The sequence below is a fragment of the Coenobita brevimanus genome, chromosome 98, assembly GCF_032717465.1.
Source record: "Coenobita brevimanus isolate Jiangsu-jjx chromosome 98, ASM3271746v2, whole genome shotgun sequence".
NCBI lineage: Eukaryota > Metazoa > Arthropoda > Malacostraca > Decapoda > Coenobitidae > Coenobita > Coenobita brevimanus.
The window spans coordinates 23,940,874-23,963,346 of record NC_137051.1 but is presented as its reverse complement, the minus strand read 5'-3'; the positions used below and the strand labels follow the sequence as shown (position 1 = coordinate 23,963,346).

General features: G+C 40.8%; 1 protein-coding gene across 1 annotated transcript in view; it reads right to left on the bottom strand.

The window, feature by feature from the left end:
- The window catches only part of LOC145414077 (carbonic anhydrase-related protein 10-like), a 411,901-nt gene extending 401,822 nt beyond the window's left edge, over nucleotides 1-10,079 (bottom strand). Inside the window, exon 1 of the mRNA XM_080283641.1 lies at nucleotides 9,999-10,079. Within this exon, the coding sequence (XP_080139767.1) occupies nucleotides 9,999-10,074 (76 nt within the window). The 5' untranslated portion in view covers nucleotides 10,075-10,079. The remainder of the gene's footprint in view (nucleotides 1-9,998) is intronic.
- Nucleotides 10,080-22,473: the final 12,394 nt, after the last annotated feature.

The following is a 22,473-nucleotide window of genomic DNA, read 5'->3' as shown; positions in this document are numbered from 1 at the left end:
GAGAGAGAGAGAGAGAGAGATAGATATAGATAGATAGATAGATATCCATCCATTCATCCATCATCCAATCCTACATTGCCCCATGAGGAGCGTAGGAGCCCGGGGCTAGGCAGTTGGTCTCGACATTTAAGATGAGAGTGACCAGCCTCACTCATCCATAAGTGGCATTACATGAGCAATCAACCCCAACCATCCCTTGGATATAAACCTTCACTGGCTCAATCCGATTGGAGCGCTATTATTACCCACTAAACCACCAGGCGCCAAAATTTGGTTATATGGTTACCATCCAGCATAGTATGTGGTTTCCTGGTTTACAGTAAACCATTTGGCATGTCACTCAGTGTAGAGTTACCCAAAGGCAGAAGAAAGAGGACAGAATTGAGGAAAGAAAGATGGAAGAGGGAGTGTAATGTTACCCGTAGGCAGGAGAAGCAAAGAATGAAGGAAAGAAAGGCAGAAGAGAATGGAAGGAAAAAAGGATGGAGAGGAAAGGCCAGACACCCGACAGCAGCACTACATCGAGTGAGTGGATGCTGAGCGCCCCCACCTACCACACACACACACACACACATATTATATATATATAATATATATATATATATATATATAGATATATATATATATATATATATATATATATATATATATATCTGTGTGTGTGTGTGTGTGTGTGTGTGTGTGTGTGTGTGTAAAAAATTGAGATTGAGAAAGGCGTAGAGCAGGAAGATACAATTTCACCAAAATTATTTACAGGTTGTCTTGAAAGCATTTTTAGAAAGCTAGATTCGGAGAAATAAAAGAGCAGACATAGATGGGGGAAACTTAAACCACTTAAGATTTGCAGATAACATTGCCCTAATGTCAGAAACAGCAGAGACATTGCAAGAAATATTTAATGACTTAATCAGAAAAAGTCTCAGAGTAGGGCTAATGATGAATTGGAGTAAAAAACTTCAGCAATGTTAAATCTAAATACACCAAAGATCGCCATCAAATAAAACAAAGAAATTCTTGAAGTAAATGAGGAGTACAATTACTTGGGGTAAATACTAAAATGAGCTTAAGACATCTATCTATCTATCTATTGCCAGACGCCTCAATCCCGTTTGGGGTGGCCACAAACAAATCGCCTCCAAGTCGCCCTGTCCCCCGCCATTTCACTGCCCTGCTCCCAACTCACATCCCCCTCTCTCATATACCTTTCCACCCCATCCCTCCATCTCATCCTCAGCCTCCCCCTCCCTCTTCCCCCCTCCACCTCACTCACATACACTCTCTTCGTCAGTCTTTCACTCTCCATCCTCTCCACATGGCCAAACCACCTCAGTGTGTTCCTCATAACGCTTCCTATCACATCCACATCAACACCACAACGCTCCTTTATATTCTCATTCGTCAGCCTGTCTCTCCATGATAGCGAAATTAAAAGATACAGTGCACTTGGATGGAAAGCTTTCGGTAAACATAGGAACATCATGAAAAGTAGCTTGCCAATATGTATGATATGAAAAGTATATAACGAATGTATAAGCTCAGCCATGACGTACGATTGTGAGACCTGGAAACTGAAAAAAAAAAAAAAATCGATGGAAAATCAACTAAACCGTTCTCAGAGGGTAATGGGATGGTAAGTGTTGGGAATACATTTCAGAGACATGAAAAGATCAACCTGGGTGAGAGAGTAGACTAAAGTCAAAAACATAAGTTAGAATAGAAATGGAGGTGGGCAGGTCTTGCAGCAGCAATAAGGGATAACTAGTGGAGCAAGAGGCTGACTGAGTGGGCTCCAAGAGATTGTAAGCCCAGCAGAAAAAGGCCAGACAGGAGGTGGAGGGATGAGATAGAGAAATTTGTAGGCAAAACGTGGCAGAGATTGACTCAGTCTTGGAATTCGTGGAAAAGGCTGGGGGAGGCCTTTGTTCAGCAGGGGACTCGCAATGGTTGCTGCTGCTGTTGCTGCTGCTAATATATATATATATATATATATATATATATATACAAATAGACGATCGACAAGAGGAAAACCAAGTATCCCGACCCTTTCTCAATACAGCACGTATCTACTCGGAGACCACGAGGATGCCAGGATAAAGACTGACGCGGCCGGGACACACTCTCATCACTGACAGGACACTAACAGAAAATATGTGGCAGATTAATACGTAAATAAAGCACCAAACCGGGTAATCATGAGTGTGGGTTATAAAGTTACTATGACTAATATAATGCAATAGATTATTATCAAAGCAATTATTTAAAACAAATGTGAATAACAATTGATTTTGTTTTTCGATGCAATGAATAAAAAAACACCAAAAACTGATAATACAAAATATGACTTACTATGTTAGAACAAATACAAAATAATTAATAAGTCAGCACAACACTGAAGCATATAATAAAACGAAGTGTGAACAGTATATTAGACCTTAAGGAATGAGTGAACTATGGTACTCACAGAGTGAAACACCTGCGCCCTACAACCAGTAGAAGAGTTCTATTCTAAATGGATTTGGAGATTTCTTAGTAATTTTTCCTAACCAATTTATTCTGCACACCACAGCTCAGTATAGCCTACTCTTGAACGTCACTGATACAAAATATGTTGATATTAAAGTGATATAAATAGTGCACTATAGAATGTTAAGGTGTAATAAGCAAAATGAATCGCGTAGGAAAAGGCGTTACGAGGCATTCAGTGCCACTTAAAATTTGGGTCTAAGGCCAGATCTTTGGGCATGCTTTGTGACACTGACCTTTGAAGGATTGCTCTCAAATTCATATCATTTCATCGCTGCTGGACATGAACAAATCAACTTAACTAGGTCCAATCCGGATAAAAATGTATATGTTGATTTTGTCCTGTAATCATCACTTACTGTTCACCAGTCACACCACCCGGGCCTTGGCTGACCTTAACTTAAACCTTTCCACTAAGCTCAGTCCAGTTCGAATCAAGTTATTTGAATTATAGGCCCGAACCTTCGACTCCACTGTGACCTTTACCTCTGACCATTTGATCTGATTTTTCCCCTTCCATTACAATCATTCCCTCCACCAAAACAGATCTACAATATATAGAATCAAAAATGTTTCAGTTAACTAGGGCCTTGACGTACGACCTATGACATTTTTCGTCGAAAATCCTTTCATTACTATGGTCCTTTCATCATGTTTGGTCTAAATCGAATAAAAGCTGATTCTGTTGACTACGATCTTGGCCTATGACCTAAGATATTTTTCAGCCAAAATTTAATCACTTCTTTTCGATGTCACTCATTATTCCAAGTTTGGTACAACTTAATTCCATAGATTTCCATAATCTTGCAGATAGACTGACAAACCAACCAAACCAAACACATCATCCCCTTACACTACGCGTGCAGATGTTGTTATATATAAAAAAAAAAAAAAAAAAAAAAAAAAGCAAAATCTAAGAAAACTAAAAATATTTTTTAAAAAATTAAAGAAAACAATATAAACTTGGGTAAAACAAAAATATGAATTATGGCAAGAGCAAGTACAGCATATAAATCCAAGGTAAATGATAGATCTGCCTCCCTATACAGACCACACATATTTTTTCGTGGAGCTGAGGAGCAGACAACTATATTAATACACTATATCGGATACTGTCTACCACACGCTAATGGACTAATGGACCACCGGCGCATCAGGAGAGTGGGGATTCTTCACCTTGAAATTTTCATTCCTTTGTAAACTCTTTGTATTAATTTATGCAGACACAACAATTTCATAAATTTTAAATGTACCTCCACCTTAATTCACTTTCTTCACGGGGGACTGAGTTAACCACATCACCTTCATGACGTATTTCAATTTTTATTCATGCTACTTTAAGGGCTTTTCTAACTTAAGATATTTTTCTAACTAAAAGAGTGAGATACAACCTCTGTTAACTCCCGCACTAAGGGAAGGGAGTTATGAAATGCGTAAATGTGATGGCCACAGAACCATAAAATTACGAAAAGAGGAAAATGCACCTGAGAAGGGGAGGGGGGAAGAAAATGGGGGACAAGAGGCGAATCATATTTATGGATCTAATTTTACACCAGCGGCGCCGATTTCGACATCCTTCCGTGCGGGTGCGTCGTGTAGCCGAGGAGAATGCGTCACCGGATTATCCAAGGCAGCAGATTTAGCGACTCATTCCTCTTGCTTTGTCTTGGTGGCCCGGCGAATGTAATTACTAGGTGGCAATGGAAGGGAGGGATGAGAGAGAGAGAGAGAGAGAGAGAGAGAGAGAGAGAGAGACAGACAGAGACAGAGACAGAGACAGAGACAGAGAGAGACAGAAAGACAGAGAGAGAATGTTATGAAAGAGGGGAAAGATGAGAAGGAGCGAGAGACATGGGGGTAGGGGGGAACTTGGGGGAAATGAGGGATCGCAGGGGAGGAGCGTGGGTGTTGAAAGATACTCTATGTGGTGGGGTGAGAGATTGGATGGGGGACGTAGGGTGAGGGGAAGGGAGGGAAAGGAGGATAGGAGGACGCGGAAGGGATAAGGGAATGGAAGGGATTGAAGGACGTGGGGGGGATGAGGGGATAGGAGGGGATGAAGGAGGTGGAAGGGATGAGGGGATGAGGGGGGATGCAGGAAGTGGAGACTGTGGGGGTGAAGGATGGAAGGAGATTAGGATCTGGGGAGTGGAGGTGGGAACTGATGAGGGGAATGGGGGGTTAGCTGGGAAGGGATGAGGGACTTTGGGGGTGAGAAATTGCCTGAATGTCTGTGAGTGTCAAAAATGCAAGGGACGTCAAGGGTGTCAGGAACGTCATGAGGGACCAGCCGTGTCGAGAGTGCCAAGTGTGTCAGGAGTCTCAGATTGTGTCAAGAGCGCCAGGTGTGTCAAATTTACAGAGTTATCAAGAGTGCCATGGGTGTGAAGAGTGACTTTGGTGTCAGTAATGCCATGAGTGTTAAGAATGTAAAGAGTGCCAGGAGCGTCAAAGCTGTCTAGAGTGTTACGAGTGCCAGAGATGTCAATGTCATGAGTGTCGTGTGTGTCGAAAGTGTCAAAAATATCAAAGTTGTCAAGAGTGTCAGGGGTGTCAAGATTGCCCCGGGTGTCAAGAACGTCAAGAGTGTTAAGAATGTCATGTGTCAAGAATGTCAGGGATATCAGAGTATTAAGAGTGCCAAGAGTTGTTAAGAGTGTCAGGGGGGTTACAAGTGCCAAGAATGCTGGAATGGAAAGTGTAAGGGGTGTCACGAGTGTTAAGAGTACCAGAGGTGTCAAACGTATAGGCCTAAGGGGTTTCCAGCGTGCTATGAGTCCCAGGGGTGTGAAAATCATCAAGAAGGCGAATAGTGTTACAGATTTAACCTGTGTTAAGAGAGCCAGGGATCTCAAAGTAATGTCCGAGTGTCAAGAGTCGCTGCGGGCGTCATGAATGTTAACATTATCGGGTGTATTAAGAGTGTTTGGAATGGCAGGGTTTTCAAGACAAGTGAATTGTTTCAGAGTTATACGGTATATCAAAGTGTCGGTAGACATTCTATGTAGGGTTGGCGCTGACGCTCCCATAAGCTTTAATAAATAATATCCCTCTTGATTCCCAAACACGGAGGAATTAAAATATTAAACATCTAGCTTTAATCCTCATGCTTGGCTATACCTAAAACATCTCCTAAATTGGTTAAACGTAACACTATCACGCTAAAACATAGTCAGCAATAACCCTGATTTCTCCATCTTCTCGTTTCTGAGACTCCTCTTGCTTTAAAATCGCACAACCGATCACCTTGGCTTTTTCACAAGGGGGTTTCAATCTCCACTGGGTCGGAAGCACAGTAAATATTGATCGAAAAGGTAAAGGTAATAGGTCGGGAACAGTCAACTGTTATCGTTTTGATCGGAGTTGGACAAAACTTGGTAGGTGGGTAAAGGATGACAAAAGGATGAAGTGTTTCAATTTTGAGAATAATTGGCCAAAATGTAAGGTCACAGGACGCTGTCAAACTTTCGGCCCTTTAACTTAAAAATTTTGTATCTGATTGGAATAAACTTGGTGGAAAGATTTAGGGTCAAATAACAATTATACTCTACAAGTTTGATAATAATAGGACATAGGTTAACGTCACAGGGCATGGTCAATTCTTTAGTTTTCATTTTGAAGCAAATTTAGTTGAGAGGTTCATGGTCACGCAAGGATGAAGCATTTCAAGTCTGAGAACAATCGATATAAGGTCAGGATCACAAAGTTAGGTATAGACCGATCGACCGATCGCAAGGCGTGTCGGTATTGCTCTCTCTCGGTGCTCCTTCTCGTTACTTTCTCCAGTTCAGCTAAAGAGAGAGACCTTTCGTCCTGGAGCGGGCTACTCAGAGCCTTCATTGATCCCTTCAGTATTACGACGCTGTTAAGCTGAGTAACGAAAAAAAAAAAAAAATCAGAGCTTTCTTACAGAGATGTTTTTAAAAATCAGCAAAACAAGTACTAAAAGATAATAAAATGTATGAAGATGAGGGGAGAGCAGTACACCCAAAACCATCGAACAAGATCTAGGCAGGAAAATGACATCGCCTATATTCCTATCCCTGCATTCTTTTTTTTGTTCCAGTACGTGCCACTATTGTGTAGCATAAGTTCGCCCCAAAAGTGTCACGATAATGGTTTAACTATTAACCAGTCATACAGCACACAGTGGTATTAAAAATTGTAAGAATGGAATTACATGTCGTTTTACTGCAATGACCTTGTTCCTTTTTTTTTTTTTTTTTTAACCCTGCCATCTTTATACATTCAATTAAACGTTTTTCTTGTTTTGTACTTGTAGATTTTTTTTTCACATATTGATAGCTCATGACTGACAGATATCAAACAGCAATGAAAGAAGAGTAAATGAAGTGGTGCACTAAGCTAGAAAATGAAATGAGAGACAAACATGGATAAAGCAGCGGGCGTGGCATTATTAGTCTACTCGTGTTCCTCTGACTGAAAGTAGTGCGGCAGGATGGAGGAAAAAAAAACAAAACTTGCTTGGATCATCGGATGTTATATAAATTATGGTGAATTGCTAGAACCTTACATCATTTTCTCCAGCTAAGGTCTCTAAGTGTTACTGGTCATTACTTTCGTAGGTCATTCTCTCGTATCAAACATTTCCCTTGTTTTTGTGAATGGGCGAAATTCATGATGACTTCCATCTTACATCAGAGTTAAGGGTACCTCATCCATTGACTTATGTCTTTATCTGACCGCTTATCTATCTATCCTTTTGCCTATCGGTCACCTTTGCCATATATGTTTCCAAGATCAGGCTGCCATAGTCCAGAACATTAAGGATAGATGACCACAGCCTGTGGTCCTGGTGGCATTACACGATCGAAAAAACTCCAACCGCCTCTTGGAGATTCGAGGGTATGAGGACGCGGAAGGCACATGACTAACTCTACTAGTATCTTAAACCAACAGACCACCAGGCATAAAGCAACTTACCATGAAAATAGCAGCAATTAAGGGTTGCTATCATAGTTGACCTTTTTCTTTTCTTTTTTTTTTTTTTTCAACCAACGAAACCTGTCAGACCTCAGCATGTCAAGCTTCACCGAGAAGATATGGAGCTCACAAAAGATTCCATGGTAAGCTTTGTTATCATGCTGCTGATAATGGTTAATTAATGCACTCATCAACATCACAGATAATTATGTCTGCAGAGCAGAAGCGAACCAGTGGACAGAAGGTCTCGCTGGTAAGTATATAACCTCTGCAATCAGAGGACGTATATTTCATTCAAACTTTGCTTTCCCCAGATCTTATTTACATCAGATTACATTATTCAAACTGTAGGGGCTGCATACAACTTTCATTTACCCATTTACTGCCGGAGACTCCTATGTGGCATAAACTGTTTGATAACAGCATGAAAAATTACACAACTGGTTCGCTGGGTTTATGTAGTTAACATTCTCAACCTCCCATAGCACTTTACGATGAATAAAATCGCATAATGGGTAGGAGGAATAAAATATTAAACTTATTGTGACCATCAGTAGCTGCAGTAACACTCAGGCTCCTACGCCTCATTCATCGCTGCATAAAATCGCCGGGCGTGAGCTGGACTAAAACACTAGAGCTGTCTCTACTGAGATGGCTAAAATAATCGGCATTTGGCACGTCATCACTGGTACAACAGCACCTACAACCACAACCATTATCACACCTTATCATCTCCCACACCCCATAACATCACCCTGATTGCAGCTCCGTCTGCCCTTTGCCCATCAGATGGCCTTAGCAATCAGGTCCGCCGACACACACGTGATTAGAGGACACAGGATTAGGGGATTAGAAGACAGAAGGCTCCCTGTTTGGCTTTATGACCTAACAACAGATTTTATCCGTCCGCTCTAATGACCCGGCTCTCTTTTACACCCCTCACCTGATCCCCGTAATAAGGCGCTCCGACCCGCTCTCACGCACGTGCATGGATCTTGTGAGTGATTTTTTACCTGCACCTTTACAGTCCAGCCGTAGCATGAAGGAATAACTTACATAAAATAATGTATATGAGAGAGGCAATGCTTGTCTCATTGTTGCTGGCTCGGTAGGAGATAACTGACTGAAACCTTCATCACGCCCATGCTGTTCGGCCTACAACGCCCGTCTTCGGTAGGTGTATGTTCCTTGCTTTCCCACCACAAAACTCCCACGCGCTCTTTGGCACCCACTCTACTCTTTTTCTGTCCACTAATATATAATTTCTAATACCAACTTTATCTTCCTCAATGTCGCTCCTCATAAAATACTCGTATTCCCAGGTTGTAGTCATCCCATCCTGCTCCATCACTCGTAATTCCAGTCCACACCTCCTACTTTCCATCAACCCATCCCACCCACTTTTTGCTCCTCCATGAAACGGCCAGTTTCTCAGAACACTGAGAATCTGCGTTTCAGCATAATTATACTGCTATATTGCATTTCAAGATGTTTTCGCCTTTTCTCAAAAGCTTGGCTAAGTTAATTTTTTACACACCTCTTAACAAGCATGATATAAACCACTCTGTCCTGACATGAATAGAGCTGATAGACTTGAAGCAATCTAAAAAGGACTAAGCGATCTAAACCGCTATATTTCGATAACCATAACAAAGATAAGATTTCTATTGGCACAAGCTTTCATGGACTGACTTGAATCTATCTGCCTAACCTGGAATGGCCTGATTGGAAATGAAATAATCTAAGTCGGCTGAAGCAGAACTGAACTGATCATTTGGTGTTGGAGCATCCTTGATAAGGACAAGAATGTTTAGACCGACGGTATCCAAAACAAAACAAGCATATACTTGTATATTACAACATTAAACCTCACAGGGCGAAGGATCATACGAGCCTCCAGTTTACGACGGAAACTGTTGTGACTATTGGATGTAATTTGCCTGCATGCCACGCTACACAGCTCATCCAGCTGCGAAGAAAAAAAAAAAAACAGACATCGTTTACCTTTTCGCAAGTGTTGGGAAAGGACGCCTTCACGTAGTGGCATCAATGCAAGCGGTCGGCTCCGCTGCTCTGTCATGCAACGTCTTTCATCTCCCTCTCTTTTAGAATGTTGGACTGCAGGAGGAGGGTAACTTCAGCCTGCAGTCCACTGAGCTCACATTCAGATGAGCTTGGAGTTGCAACTACTAATACTACTGCATAATTTTCCCAAATGGCTGTCAAAAATTGATGGTTGCTCTTACTTATCGCAGCCTCAAACGTAAACTCTTCATTCTCATGATGTATTTCAGTATTTTATTCTTCCTACAACCACATGCTTTTATTCAGCCAGGATATACTTCATCATATACAGGAGCTCATGAAAACCACATATAAACTCTCCACTCCGAGAAGTCTTTCCTAGGCTGAGTAAAATGAAATGGAGGTTATCAAAACCAAAATAAAATGCACATAATCTTGGGAAAAAAGTTATTAATACGTTCCCTAATCGTGCTGACTGGATAATGTAAAATGAGACGTGTACTTACCGGCAGCCAGACAACCCCGGGCAATCCACGCCACCATCTGCACGAAATAGATGAAGCAGACGGTGGAGGCGGCCATCTTGACACTCACAAAGCTGGCCAGGGGTTTCACTGATTCACACATAAAAATACTGGAAAAACTAGAGTACTCTTTTTAAACGTTCTCCCAGCACTTTTATTGTCTCTTCTGAGTGCCTGTCACTGACAGTGTTTTTATTGTTTTACTGATTTATTCTCTTTCAGTCGGGTCACCATCAGTGTTTCCTGACCCACAAAACTTACTCATATAACACTCGTTACCGAATCACTTACTTTACATGCATGGATACTCACACTGTCTGTACAGTATATTATGTACTTCAGGAGTATATCTGCTGCTTTCATATACAATATGATCTACGCTTGTTGCAGATTCTCAACTATTTCACTGACAGTGGTTCTTTAACGATCCGTTTTGTTACATAATGCAAGGGCATACTTTCCGTCTGCTTAATTTTAATCTTCATTTGTAAGTATTCTTTGAAATGGTAATTCACGTCAAGTTTTGTGTCTGTAAGTTCATGGAGTCATAAAACACGTTTATAATTGTCACTATCCGTATTACGTGACTGAGTCTTTAGGGGCATGGGCAATGACAGCAGCAATTTATTAAAACCCTCATTATTTTTGCCGCATCTCTTGAGTTCCATTTACATTACTTCATCTGCGTGTTTTACACCCCGTCCTTCGTGTTCTCATCTTCCAAACAGCGACATATTAGTACCTCAGTTTTCTTTACAACAAATTTCCACTTCAGTGGCACTCTAAAAATTCAGTGATGCTGTTGTATCAAGGACGCAAATTTTGTCAGGGTGCGTACGTGAGCGAGACATTCTATTTCTGTGCTGACGGTAACATGTGGGAGGGCTAGTTCCATTCCCGCACCGCTCACACGTAGCCCTCCGCGCAGTCTACATATTCCATCACCCTGACTCTCACTCATGGGCTACAGTTTGGGCTACAGTTTAGCATGTGTCCTAAAAAATTTACACAGCAGGCCTCCAAAGTTCTGTGGGTTGTAGGAGGATCAATATGGTCTACATTGTTTAATATGTATATGTGTCCCAAAAATCTACACCACAAACCCTAGTTTTTGCAGACTTGCGAAAGACCGATATGGCTTGCGGTTTGGGTTTACAGTAGAGTTTATTTTTATGTATCCTCAATATTATACGCTAAATAACTCTATTTTCTGTGGCTTTAAGAGGGACTTTGGAGTGTACTTTTTTTAATGTCCATAAAATTAACCACAACCTGAGGTTCGCTTGGCTATGAGAAGGAATGATATGTTAAAACTGTATATGATTTTGGATTGGGATTTGGCGACAGATATGTTGGAATCATCATTATGTCTCTGGAGTGGATTTTGTCAGATTTTCCAGGGCAAGATTCGAAAGGCACCCCACGCAGCCAATCCTACTCAGACGAAAAAGCACTTCCGTCTCCGTATTACGCGTTTCGCTGGTTTCTGCATCTCATTCCTGGGGTTGGGTTCTCATTCTTGCTACGTCTAGTCGTTCTTCTGGCGAGACTTTACTCTCGCGACAGCATGTACACCGTGGCTGCTTCGCACTATCATCTTCATTTTTCTTCCTTTTTAAATTTCCTTTTAATCCTCTCTATTCTTTTAATTCAACTCTCTTTAATATTATGTTCCAGTTCCTGCCATTACATTCACTTCATGTTTTCTTTTGATTTCGTTTCTACTTTGTTTATCTCCCTTGCTCATGAGATTTCATTTTCTTTTTAGTTAAGGACTTTTGGCTTAAATTTCTACTGTATCACACTCTGTATAATATGCTACTGAAGATGCTGTTGGTGTCGTGGTCGTTGTTGCAGTAGGTGTTTTTCTTGTTGCAGTTGTTTCAGGGCAGAGCTGCGGCAGGGCTTGTGTGGTTCCATGGCGCTTTGCTTCCGTCTCTGACTCCACACCTGAGGGAGAGACAAGCAACATGTAGAGTCACAGACAAAAATTCATTTACATTTCTGGAGTTTCGAGCTCATACACTTATATTTCCTTGTCAGATTAGTAATATTGCACAGGGTTTTGACATAGTTTTGAGTCGGGGCAAAAGAACTATTGCCTGGGACTTTTCAGAGTCATCTACATGTCATGAATTGTTCAGACAGAAGAGCTATTACTATACAAGGAAGATGTGTTTATTGGGAACATATCCTACGGTAGTGACAGCCAGACTTAGACTCTCTTTAGGTATTACGGTTAAAATCCGGTCGTAATATAATCTCGAAATACACGATTTCTCCATGCGAACGTTATGACTTTTGAAAAGCCATATATTTTAAGAGGAACAAATAACATTTGATTCAACTTATTAACCTCTTGACTACGAAGGGCTTCCTCATGTCTTGGTTACACGCTTAAAAAATGTCTTTTAAATGTATGGAGATGCAGAAATGGCAGTGTGCCCAAAACAACTCGATAAGGTCGAGGAAGTAAAGCGACGTGTAGTGCCATAGCTACATCAATTTTAATGGCATACCTTGTGCACTCCATGGTTGTTAACAGTTATACCATTACCATGATACTTTTCGGGTGTACTTTTGGTACATCATAATGGCACATATGGAATTTTTATTAAAGGAAACATATAGGGATGGGATGACATGTTTTACTGCTGCTACCTTGTTTCGTTAGGTTTTGGCGCATTGCCATCCTAACATTTCATACATTTGATCAATTTATCTATTGCCAGACGCCTTAATCTCGTGATGGGTGGCCACAAACAAATCTCCTCCATGTCGCCCTGTCCCCCGCCATTTCATTGCCCTGCTTACAGGCCACACACCCCTCTCTCACATACCTCTCCACTCCATCCCTCCATCTCATCCTTGGCCTCCCCCTCCATCGCCCCCCGTCCACCTCACTCACATACACTCTCCTCGTCAGTTTCTCGCTCTCCATCCTCTCCACATGGCCCAACCACCTCAGTGTGTACCTCCTAATGCTTCCTGTCACATCCACATCCACACCACAACGCTCCTTCACATCCTCATTTGTCAGTCTGTCTCTCCACGTGACTCCACATGCTCCTCTCAAATAACTCATTTCCACTGCTCTCACTCTTGACTTGTGCCCCTCCAACAACGTATAAGCTTAACTTCCATACGTTAGAGTTAGTATCACAATACTGTCATGCAGTAACTTTTTCACTTCCATGCTCACTTCCCTGTTTCTTATCACTGCTTTCAAAGAACCAGCAACCTTTCTTCCTTGTTGTACCCCTGCAAGCACTTCACCCTCTAAACTTCCATCCTTACTCATCACACTACCCAAGTACCTAAATGCACTCACATTTTCCATTTCCTCCTCATCCAACTTCACTGTACATTCAGTAACTTCATTTCTCTCGAAGACCATAACTTTACTCTTCCCTACATTCACATTTAGATTCAGTTTCTTGCACACTCTTCCAAACTCATTTACCAAGTCTTGCAGCTCCTCCTCGTCTTCAGTTAACAACACAGTATCATCTGCAAACAACAGTACAGGGAGTTTCCACACACTGCCCTCTCTCTTTTCGTAAAATACTTGTTTCATTGATTTTTTTAAAGCCTCTCTGTAAGAAATCTCTAAAAGTTTTTTTTTTAAGTTATTCAGCTTACGACTGTAGTAATAGTGAAGGGATTAATGAAGGTTCTAACTCATTCAAGTGGGAAAAATCTATTAGGCTGAATAAAATACTCTGGAGACAAGAACAGGTGGGAGCGCTGACAGTGCACAACACTCGCGCCCTGCAATCGGTCAGTGACAAATTTTGACCTACGGTAGCTTTGCGACCTTGACTTTTTACTGATTGTTCCCCAACTTGAGGTTATTCATCCCTGCTTTGTCATTAACCCCTCCACTAAGCTTAGAATATATTGGATCAAAAGTGTTTAAGTACTTGTCCCATGTCCCTGATCTTTGACGTATTGTTCTAAAAAAAAAAAAAAAAAAAAAAAAATCTTGGTTGACCCCAAATCGGTCCACCAAGTTTATTCCGATTTATTGATTTTCTTTTAGTTAAAGGCCCGAAAATTTGATATTCTCAGATGACTTTAGATTTCTACCGATTGTTCTAAAATATTTATCACTTCCCTCTTTGCTTACTCTTTACCCTTCTACTAAGTCTGGTAAAAATCAGATGAAAACTATAAAACCTGACCTATATCCGACCTACTACGTTTGATCGTTTTCGGGCAACACCTACCTGAATCAGACCCAGTGATATTTGTGGGAAAAAAAAAAAATGATCGGGTTCGCCATTTTGTGTGGAGAGGTCTTAGAAAGAAGAAGGAAGATGAATATGGAGAGAGTTGATTTTTATCGACTATATTTTAGTGTGTTGTGATTTAACTATTAGGCGATGTTTCAGGTATAGATAAGCATGAGTATCAAGGCCAGATGCTTGAGAAATAATATGTCTGTGTTTGGGAGTAACGAAGGATTATATTTGTCAAGGCTTATGGGCGCGTGGTGGTTAAGAGTTTTTGGTCATTATATAAAGGCCTTTTTCTTTATGAAACCTATCCAGACCTGAGTAGAATCTGCCCGGTGTATAAAAAAGTAAAGAGAAAAAGGACGGGTGTCATTGTAATGAAGTCGTTAAAAGTATCTTATCTCTCTACCTGTCGTATCCCGTCAAGGGTGGTCTCCCCCACAAAAAAAAAAAAGAAAAAAAAGGAAGCAGGCAATTCTGTCTCAACTCAACAATGACACACCACTATACATCATACTGTTACTTTGTCACCTTACCTCTCAACCTCCCTCTCGTTTTACCTCCTCTTCTATGCACCTCAGCCTCAAATACTAGCTCCTAGTACCTCTCCTAGGGCCCCTTACACAGTTGATTTGTTTACATCCCAGCGAAGCAAATCCCCAACGTGGTAAACTTCGTTAGGAAGACATGGAGCTCACTAATGATTCCACTCGTTAACCTCACTGCGAAAGGCCTCTGTGGAAACGAAAACAGAGAAGTGAAGATTTTGTTGGTTGGCATCTGAACAAAAGGCAGCAACTGCGGAAGCGACCTCAGGAGTGCTCTGTGTAGTTCCGTGTGTGTATTTGGGTGTACCATGAATGGGACGTATTCTCTTTGGTTTGGGAGCTTTCGTAATACTAGTCGGTGACGATTTATTTTGTCTTTTAGACCCTTGAATCCGGTTACATCTTTTCAGCTTTTCTTGCTAATTCTTTATATATATATATATATATATATATATATATATATATATATATATATATATATATATATATATATATATCGTTCATTGGCATTTTTTCAACCAGACGTTCTTCCTGATCTAAATGAAATCGTCTAGTGATAAATATACCATCGTATACAGCAAAATAGACCATCGTATTGAAAAAGGTGATATCCTCTTGTATGTTACCGGTGGAAACAGTCCCGATAATGGATATTTGTATTACGCAAAACAATATAAAGGCGTCATCATCATCATCATCAAGACCTTTTTTTTTTTCCCCACTTCAGGAAGCTAAACTGTGAGATAGGAATCAAACTGAAGAAATGAGAAAGTACCCAACAGAATGCCCAGTGAAATGAGCCACACAGCCATTAACACATCATTCATGCACCCGTGATCGTACTGTAGCTTCGTCTGATAGGCTTACCCATCGTACATATTTTTGAGGCATTTCTCTTTATAGACGCTCTTCAAATACAAGTGCCAGTTTGATTCAGTCAGACGAATAGCAAGTTAAAAAACGAGTGCCAACTCTCGTCACGTGACTGTACACAATTCATCCAACCAAGTCGATTCCATATCAGTTCTATAGTCTAGAAAACCTCCACATCCCAAGTTCTCACACACTTATTTACCATAACCATATAGCTTTTAGGCTACCTTTAGACTTATTCACATGTATCCTATTCATCATCCTGTCTACATCTATTCTCTCCATATGACCCAACCATCTAAACCTACTCTCTTCTTCACTGTTATCAACAGGGTTCCTTAGGCTACATCTTCGACAGATCTCATTATTTCATATTGTGTTCACTCGACACACTCCATTCAAAGAATCAAGAATCCTATATCCACCACTCTTACTCTAGGTTTTTCGCTTTCATGCCATACTAGAGTATCACACCCATACGTTAATACGTTACCTTTACACAATCTCGACGCTCAGACCTCTGCCTAACATCAAGGCTTCATAGCACCAGCCACCTTTCTTCTGTGTGCTTCTCTACTTTCTACTTCGTTTGGATCATTGCCTCTGCATCTGGGTACTTGAACCCTCTCCTCAATTCATGTCGCTTTCCACTGACCAGTACATCACAGTGAGTGCAAAAAATTTCTTCGTAAGAAGTGTAACGCAATCTCCTTTAGCAATGAGGATACGGGTCAATGCGTCTCTAGCGGTACTGTGAGGTAATTAGCGAACATTAGTCTCAATAACGCTACTTCTGTGAATTGATTATTATCTTGCCGGGTCAGCTGTAAGTAGTCTGGGAAAATCCTCAGGAGTCATATGAATTCCATTATGAAATTAATTGGACCATCTGTGATCTAATGTCTGTTATATAATACACATTTACCGCTTCAGTCCGATGACTAAAAATTTTACTATTGTTAACTCGAAGCAGTTTTATCCCTCTTCACTGACATGTTTCCTGCTGGAAGGGTTAGTCAACCTCGATAAACTTCTCTGCAAAGGAGTCTTACAAACTGGACAAAGTAATTTGGTAGCAGTGAAAACAAATAAGGAAAGGGCATTACAGAACTGACAGGGTTAATAATCCCGCTGCATGAATGGTGAATGAAAATAAATAAATCACTTTACCTGTGCCCCTGTGGAATATTTTATAGGCTCTGTCCATTTTACCGTCAGCCGTGCCAGGTCAAGCCCCGGCAATGTATGAATAACTAAAAGCATAATTGATGTCGGCTTACGTAAAGCTAATACGTTTGCTCTTTCAGCCCGACGATGTGTTTTTCCACCGTATGCTTGGTGTCTTCAGAGGGGGTTATTGACCTTACGAGAGATTCTTTCGAACTGGCAGGATATAAGTAACAAACAGCATAACTCATGTCGGCTTAGACTTGGTTAAGAAAGCGATGACATCTTTTTCTTTTTATTCTCGTTTATATTCAGTTTCAGGGAGACATTTGAAACTAAGTGTTTACATATTGTCTTCATTAATCCCTTTACTTCAAGACGACGCCATTAAAATGAATAAACTCGTATGGAGGTAGCAAGAAGACTATAATGAACGCGTGTCATCTGATGAGTGTATCCGAAAATGAATAAAATCGCATGGTGTTGGCAAGAAAGAAATAAAAAGTTATGTCCTCGCAGGTAAATGCTAAAAACACATAATTGGTAAGGATTTACATCGGGTTATATTATATTAACACAGCAGATCGATTCTGCTTATCCAAAACTAATCAGCTGTCAGCAAAGTGCGTTCATATTATTTTTCAGTGTGCATGCTTTCATGTTTTATTGTGAGGGATTAATGCCAGTTAATAGGATTGGTGATATTTATTGGACACACACGGCAATTTCCAACAACTTTCACGCCCCGGTAGTTTTATTTGTCACTTTGAAAGTTGTTCCTATTTTTACTTGGTTGCATCGCCTATCTATTCTTTGGCGTTCCGTTCAGTTGCCAACCGGCAATTCTCTCAGTATATTATTCTGTTTATTCTCAGATACGATATTGCAGAGAAACAGGCAAAATCAGTTCTGTTTTTCTCCTTGAAACTTTACAGAACAATATCGTCAGCTTACGCCATAGGGAAAAATATATATATAGCACTATCTGTGTTTCATACTACTTAGTCGCTGGCAAAAATAAGAGAAACGTACTGAAAATACATTAGTTCCATTCTGGGTTGGGCCCTCTTGACGCAATGTATATTCTCAAGGGTCGAAACTATCTATCTATCTATTTATTCCAGACGCCTTAATCCCGTAAGGGATGGCAATAAACAAATCGTCTCCATGTCGCCCAGTCCTCTGTCATTTGGCTGACTTCCCTCCAACTCACACCCTCCTTTCTTATACATCTCTCCACTCCATCCCTCCATCTCATCCTTGGTCTCTCCTTCCTCCTCTCCCCTTCAGCTTCACTCACATTGCTTCTTCTAGTCAGTCTCTCATTCCCCATCCTTTCCATGTAGCCAAATCATCTTAGAGTATTATTTCTAACACTTCCAATCACATCCGCATCAACACCACAACTTTCCTTTACTTCCTCATTTGTCTGTCTGTCTCTTCAGGTAACTCCCCATGCTCCTCACAAATAACTCTTTTCCACTGCTCTCGTTTTTCACTTCTGTCGTTCCAGCAGTTTATCACAGCTTTCAGGGAACTAGCAACCTTTCTACCCTGCTCTGAAAAATCAAGACCTACTCATTCATTAATATCTACTTATGCGCCAACCAAAAAACTGTTCAGAAGCAATCCGAAGTTCAAAAAGGACAAAGGAGGAAGAGCAGCCTGACTGAAGCATGTCGTCTACTCTGTTCTTTCAAACCTCCCTCTCCTCTCAGCCATTTGTCACCGGAATGTGAGATACGAATGGCCTTGTCGTGTTTTAAAAGCTATTTTTGTTTTTTTAGCCTTTATAAAACTCTCCAAGACATTTCCTCCCCTCCCCCCAAAAAAAAGGTTCAAAATATTCAATAGTCGACTCCGTATATAAAACTATTCAGACTTCATTAGCAGCTTACGCCACACCCAAATATCGATTGAAAAATGTTCGCAACTCAGTCTAAACTTTAAAAATGCATTAGTGAAAAAAAATGTGGAAGCGAAAGCAGCCTGAGTGATACATGTGTCCACCTCGTTCCTTCAACTCTTCCTTTTTTGCAGCCATGTATCACTCGGATTTTGAGGTAAAGGTATGTCTGTTTTATATGGAAAATTTGCCTTGTTTGTTCTTGACACTTTACAAGACATTCTTTCGACGTGTGCCTCCAAAAATAAACATTAAAAAATTCATGACACAATTTACATCTAGAACTATACAGACTTTAGTGTATTAAAACTTACGCCCTTGCCAAATATCTATTAACTCAGAATTTCATCACTTCCACACGAATGAAGTCCTCCGACGTATGCCAGAAGAGAACAATAGAATGGTTCCGAACAAGAGGGGGTTCAAAAATGTTCATTCCACAATCCAAATTTCAAAAAGCATAAACAGGTGTTTGAGAGGAATGAAGTCACAGAGTGTGCAGTGAGGTTGGATGGTGAAGATATGGAGAATGTGAGTGCATTCAAGTACTTGGGTAGTGTGATGAGTAAGGATGGAACTTTGGGGGATGAAGTGCGTGAAAGGGTACAGCAGGGAAGGAAGGTTGTTGGTACACTGAAAGCAGTGATGAGAAATAGGGAGGTGAGTATGGAAGTTAAGAAGTCACTGCATGATAGTATTGTGATCCCCACCCTGACGTATGGAAGCGAGGCATGGACCTTGCAAGAGGGGAACAAGTCAAGAGTGAGAGCAGTGGAAATGAGTTACTTGAGAGGAGCATGTGGAGTGACGTGGAGGGACAGGTTGACGAATGAAGAAGTGAAGGAACGCTGTGGGGTGGATGTGGATGTGGTTGAGAAGATTAGGAGAAATACACTGAGGTGGATTGGACATGTGAAGAGAATGGAGAATGAAAGACTGACTAAAAGGGTGTATGTAGGTGAGGTGGAGGGAGGGAGAGGGAGAGGTAGACCGCGGATGAGGTGGAGGGATGGAGTTGAGAGGTATATGAGGGAGGGGGGGGGTGAGTTGGGGGGAGGGTAGTCAAATGGTGGGTGACAGAGCGACTTGGAGGCGTTTTGTCTGCGGCCATCCTTTGCGGGATTAGGGCGTCGGGCTATAGATAGATAGATAGATAAACAGGAGAGAGTCACCTGCACGGTTCCTTCATCTCTCCCTCTCTCTTTGGCCATTTGTCACTCGGAATGTGAGATACGGGTGAGTTTGTTTGTCGTGTTTTGTAAGCTATTGTCTTTGTCTCGGCGATTTATGGTTATGGAGGGGGAAAGCTTACGATAACAGTTAGTGGTAATGGTTTTCTGTTATATGATTTTCGTGCGGGTGTGGCGGTCGTGGTGGGGGTGTGATGGTGCTGGTTGTTGCTTTGTCAGGGAGCACTGTGTGTGTGTGTGTGTGTGTGTGTGTGTGTGTGTGTGTGTGTGTATGTGTTCAAATATTAGGCAATGTGATGAGTAAGGATAGAATTTTACAGGCTGAAAAGCTTGAAAAGGTACAGTAGCGTAGAGAGGTTGTTGGATCACTAAAAGCATTAGTAAGGAATAGGGGTGTGTGTATGGAAGTAAAAAAGTCGCTGCATGATAATACTGTAATTTCTATTCTGACGTATGGAGGTGAAGCTTGGACTTTGTTGGAAGGAAACAAGTCATGAATGAGAGCAGTGGAATTATGTTATCTGAGAAAAGCATGATGGAGTTATATGAAGAGATACGAGTCGACAGGCAAATGGGGAAGTGAAGGAGCGCTGTGGTGTTGATGTGGATGTGACTGAAAGTGTTAGGAGAAATACTTTAAGATGATTTTACCATATGTACAGGATAGATAATAAGAGGCTGAACAGGAAAGTGTATGTGACTGAAATGGAGGAGGGAGGGGAGGAAAGAGACCGAGGATGAGATCGAAGGTTTGGGTGAAGAGATGTATGAGAGAGGGGTGTTGGAGTTGAAAAGAGGGCAGTCAAAATGGCAGGGGACAGAGTGACATAGAGGCGACTTGTTTGTGACTACCCCTTACTGGATTAAGGCGTCCGGTTATATATATATATATATATATATATATATATATATATATATATATATATATATATATATATATCCCACTGCGACCTGGCGCCTCCGCAGGTGGCGGATAGGGGAAGGCCTTGTAGATATACGAGGTACCGTCATGGACGGCGTGGACCATGGGACCCCCTATAGATATATAGGGCTCCATTGAATATACTGAATAAGGTGGCAAAAAAATTACAACCCACCAAACTCTCTGTGGCAGGGAGGTGAGATTATTTACCAAAATCCTCCCAACCAAACATGAATTCTATTACAAATGATTTGATGGGCGTTTCTGTTGGATCATCATCTATTAAAGGTCCAATGCACTGTCTCCTGTGCCTATGGGCAGTGTGCCACCGAATGTGAGTACGCACTGTGTCGGCAAAATTAGTGACTGGGATATTAAACAAACTGAAATCCATGAAGATTTTTACATGCAAAGTACGAAGCCTCGCAGAAGATTACAAACTTGATAACTTAATGACTGAACTGGAAAATATTAGTTGGGATTTTGTAGGTCTGGGTGAGATCCATAGAAAAAACGAAAAAGTAATTCAGATCAAAGACAGCTACCACTTCTTTTACTGCAGATGAAGTCAAAATGAAAGAGTTAATTGTGTAGGCCTACTATCTATCTATCTATATACCTAGGCTGCTTCCCCCAAGGAAAGGGAGGTAGGACTTCTGATTAACAGAAATCTTGCAGAAAAGATTGTCAAATTCAGTAGTGTATCTGACAGAGCAGCCTGTGCTGCAGTCAAACTGTGCAAAAAATACACCTTGAAAGTAATACATGTATATGCACCAACTTCTCAAAGCTCGGATGAAGAAATTGAAACATTCTATGACGACATCTCCCGGACTGTGGAAGAAGAAAAGACCACATACACTATAATCATGGGAGACTTCAATGCAAGAGTTGGCAAATCAAAAAATGGAGAAGCATGCATGGGAAAATTTAGAGCTGGATAAATGAATGAAAGAGAAATAGTGGTAAATTTTGCTGAAATGTATAACATGAGAATATTGGACACATTCTTTCACAAAAGAAAAGAGAGAAAATGGACCTGGAGAAGTCCAAATGGAGAAATAAAGAATGAAATCGATTTCATTATAGCGGATAAGAATAGCACGATCATAAATGTCACAGTTATCAACAAAGTAAATATAGGAAGTGACCAAAAATTGGTGGCTTGCACAGTCAGATTAAATTTCAGAAATGAGAGAAAGAAGATTATTAAAAAAAAAAAAAAGATATGCCCAATAAATGTAACTGAAAGCAAAGCAGCCTTTCAGTTGGAAATAACGAACAGATCTGAGGTTCTAAGTAATCCTGAATGTGACAATGATGAGTTGAATAACAGACTAACGAAGGTGCGAAGAGAATAGCGGAGGTATAGGAAAACCTAATTCAACCAAAGCCATGAAGTATTCGGAAAAGATACTCGAGCTCATGAAAAAAAAAGAAAGGAAATGAAAGCAAAAACAAAGAAAGATGAAACAGAATGAGCGGAAAAGGCTTATCAAAAAGAGACAAAGTGAAGAAAAAAGAAAGAGAAACATGGATCAGATCAAAGAAACTATCAAAAAAGGAAAAAGTCTGAAACAGGTCTGAAGTAAAATGGCACTAAGAAGGCTGCA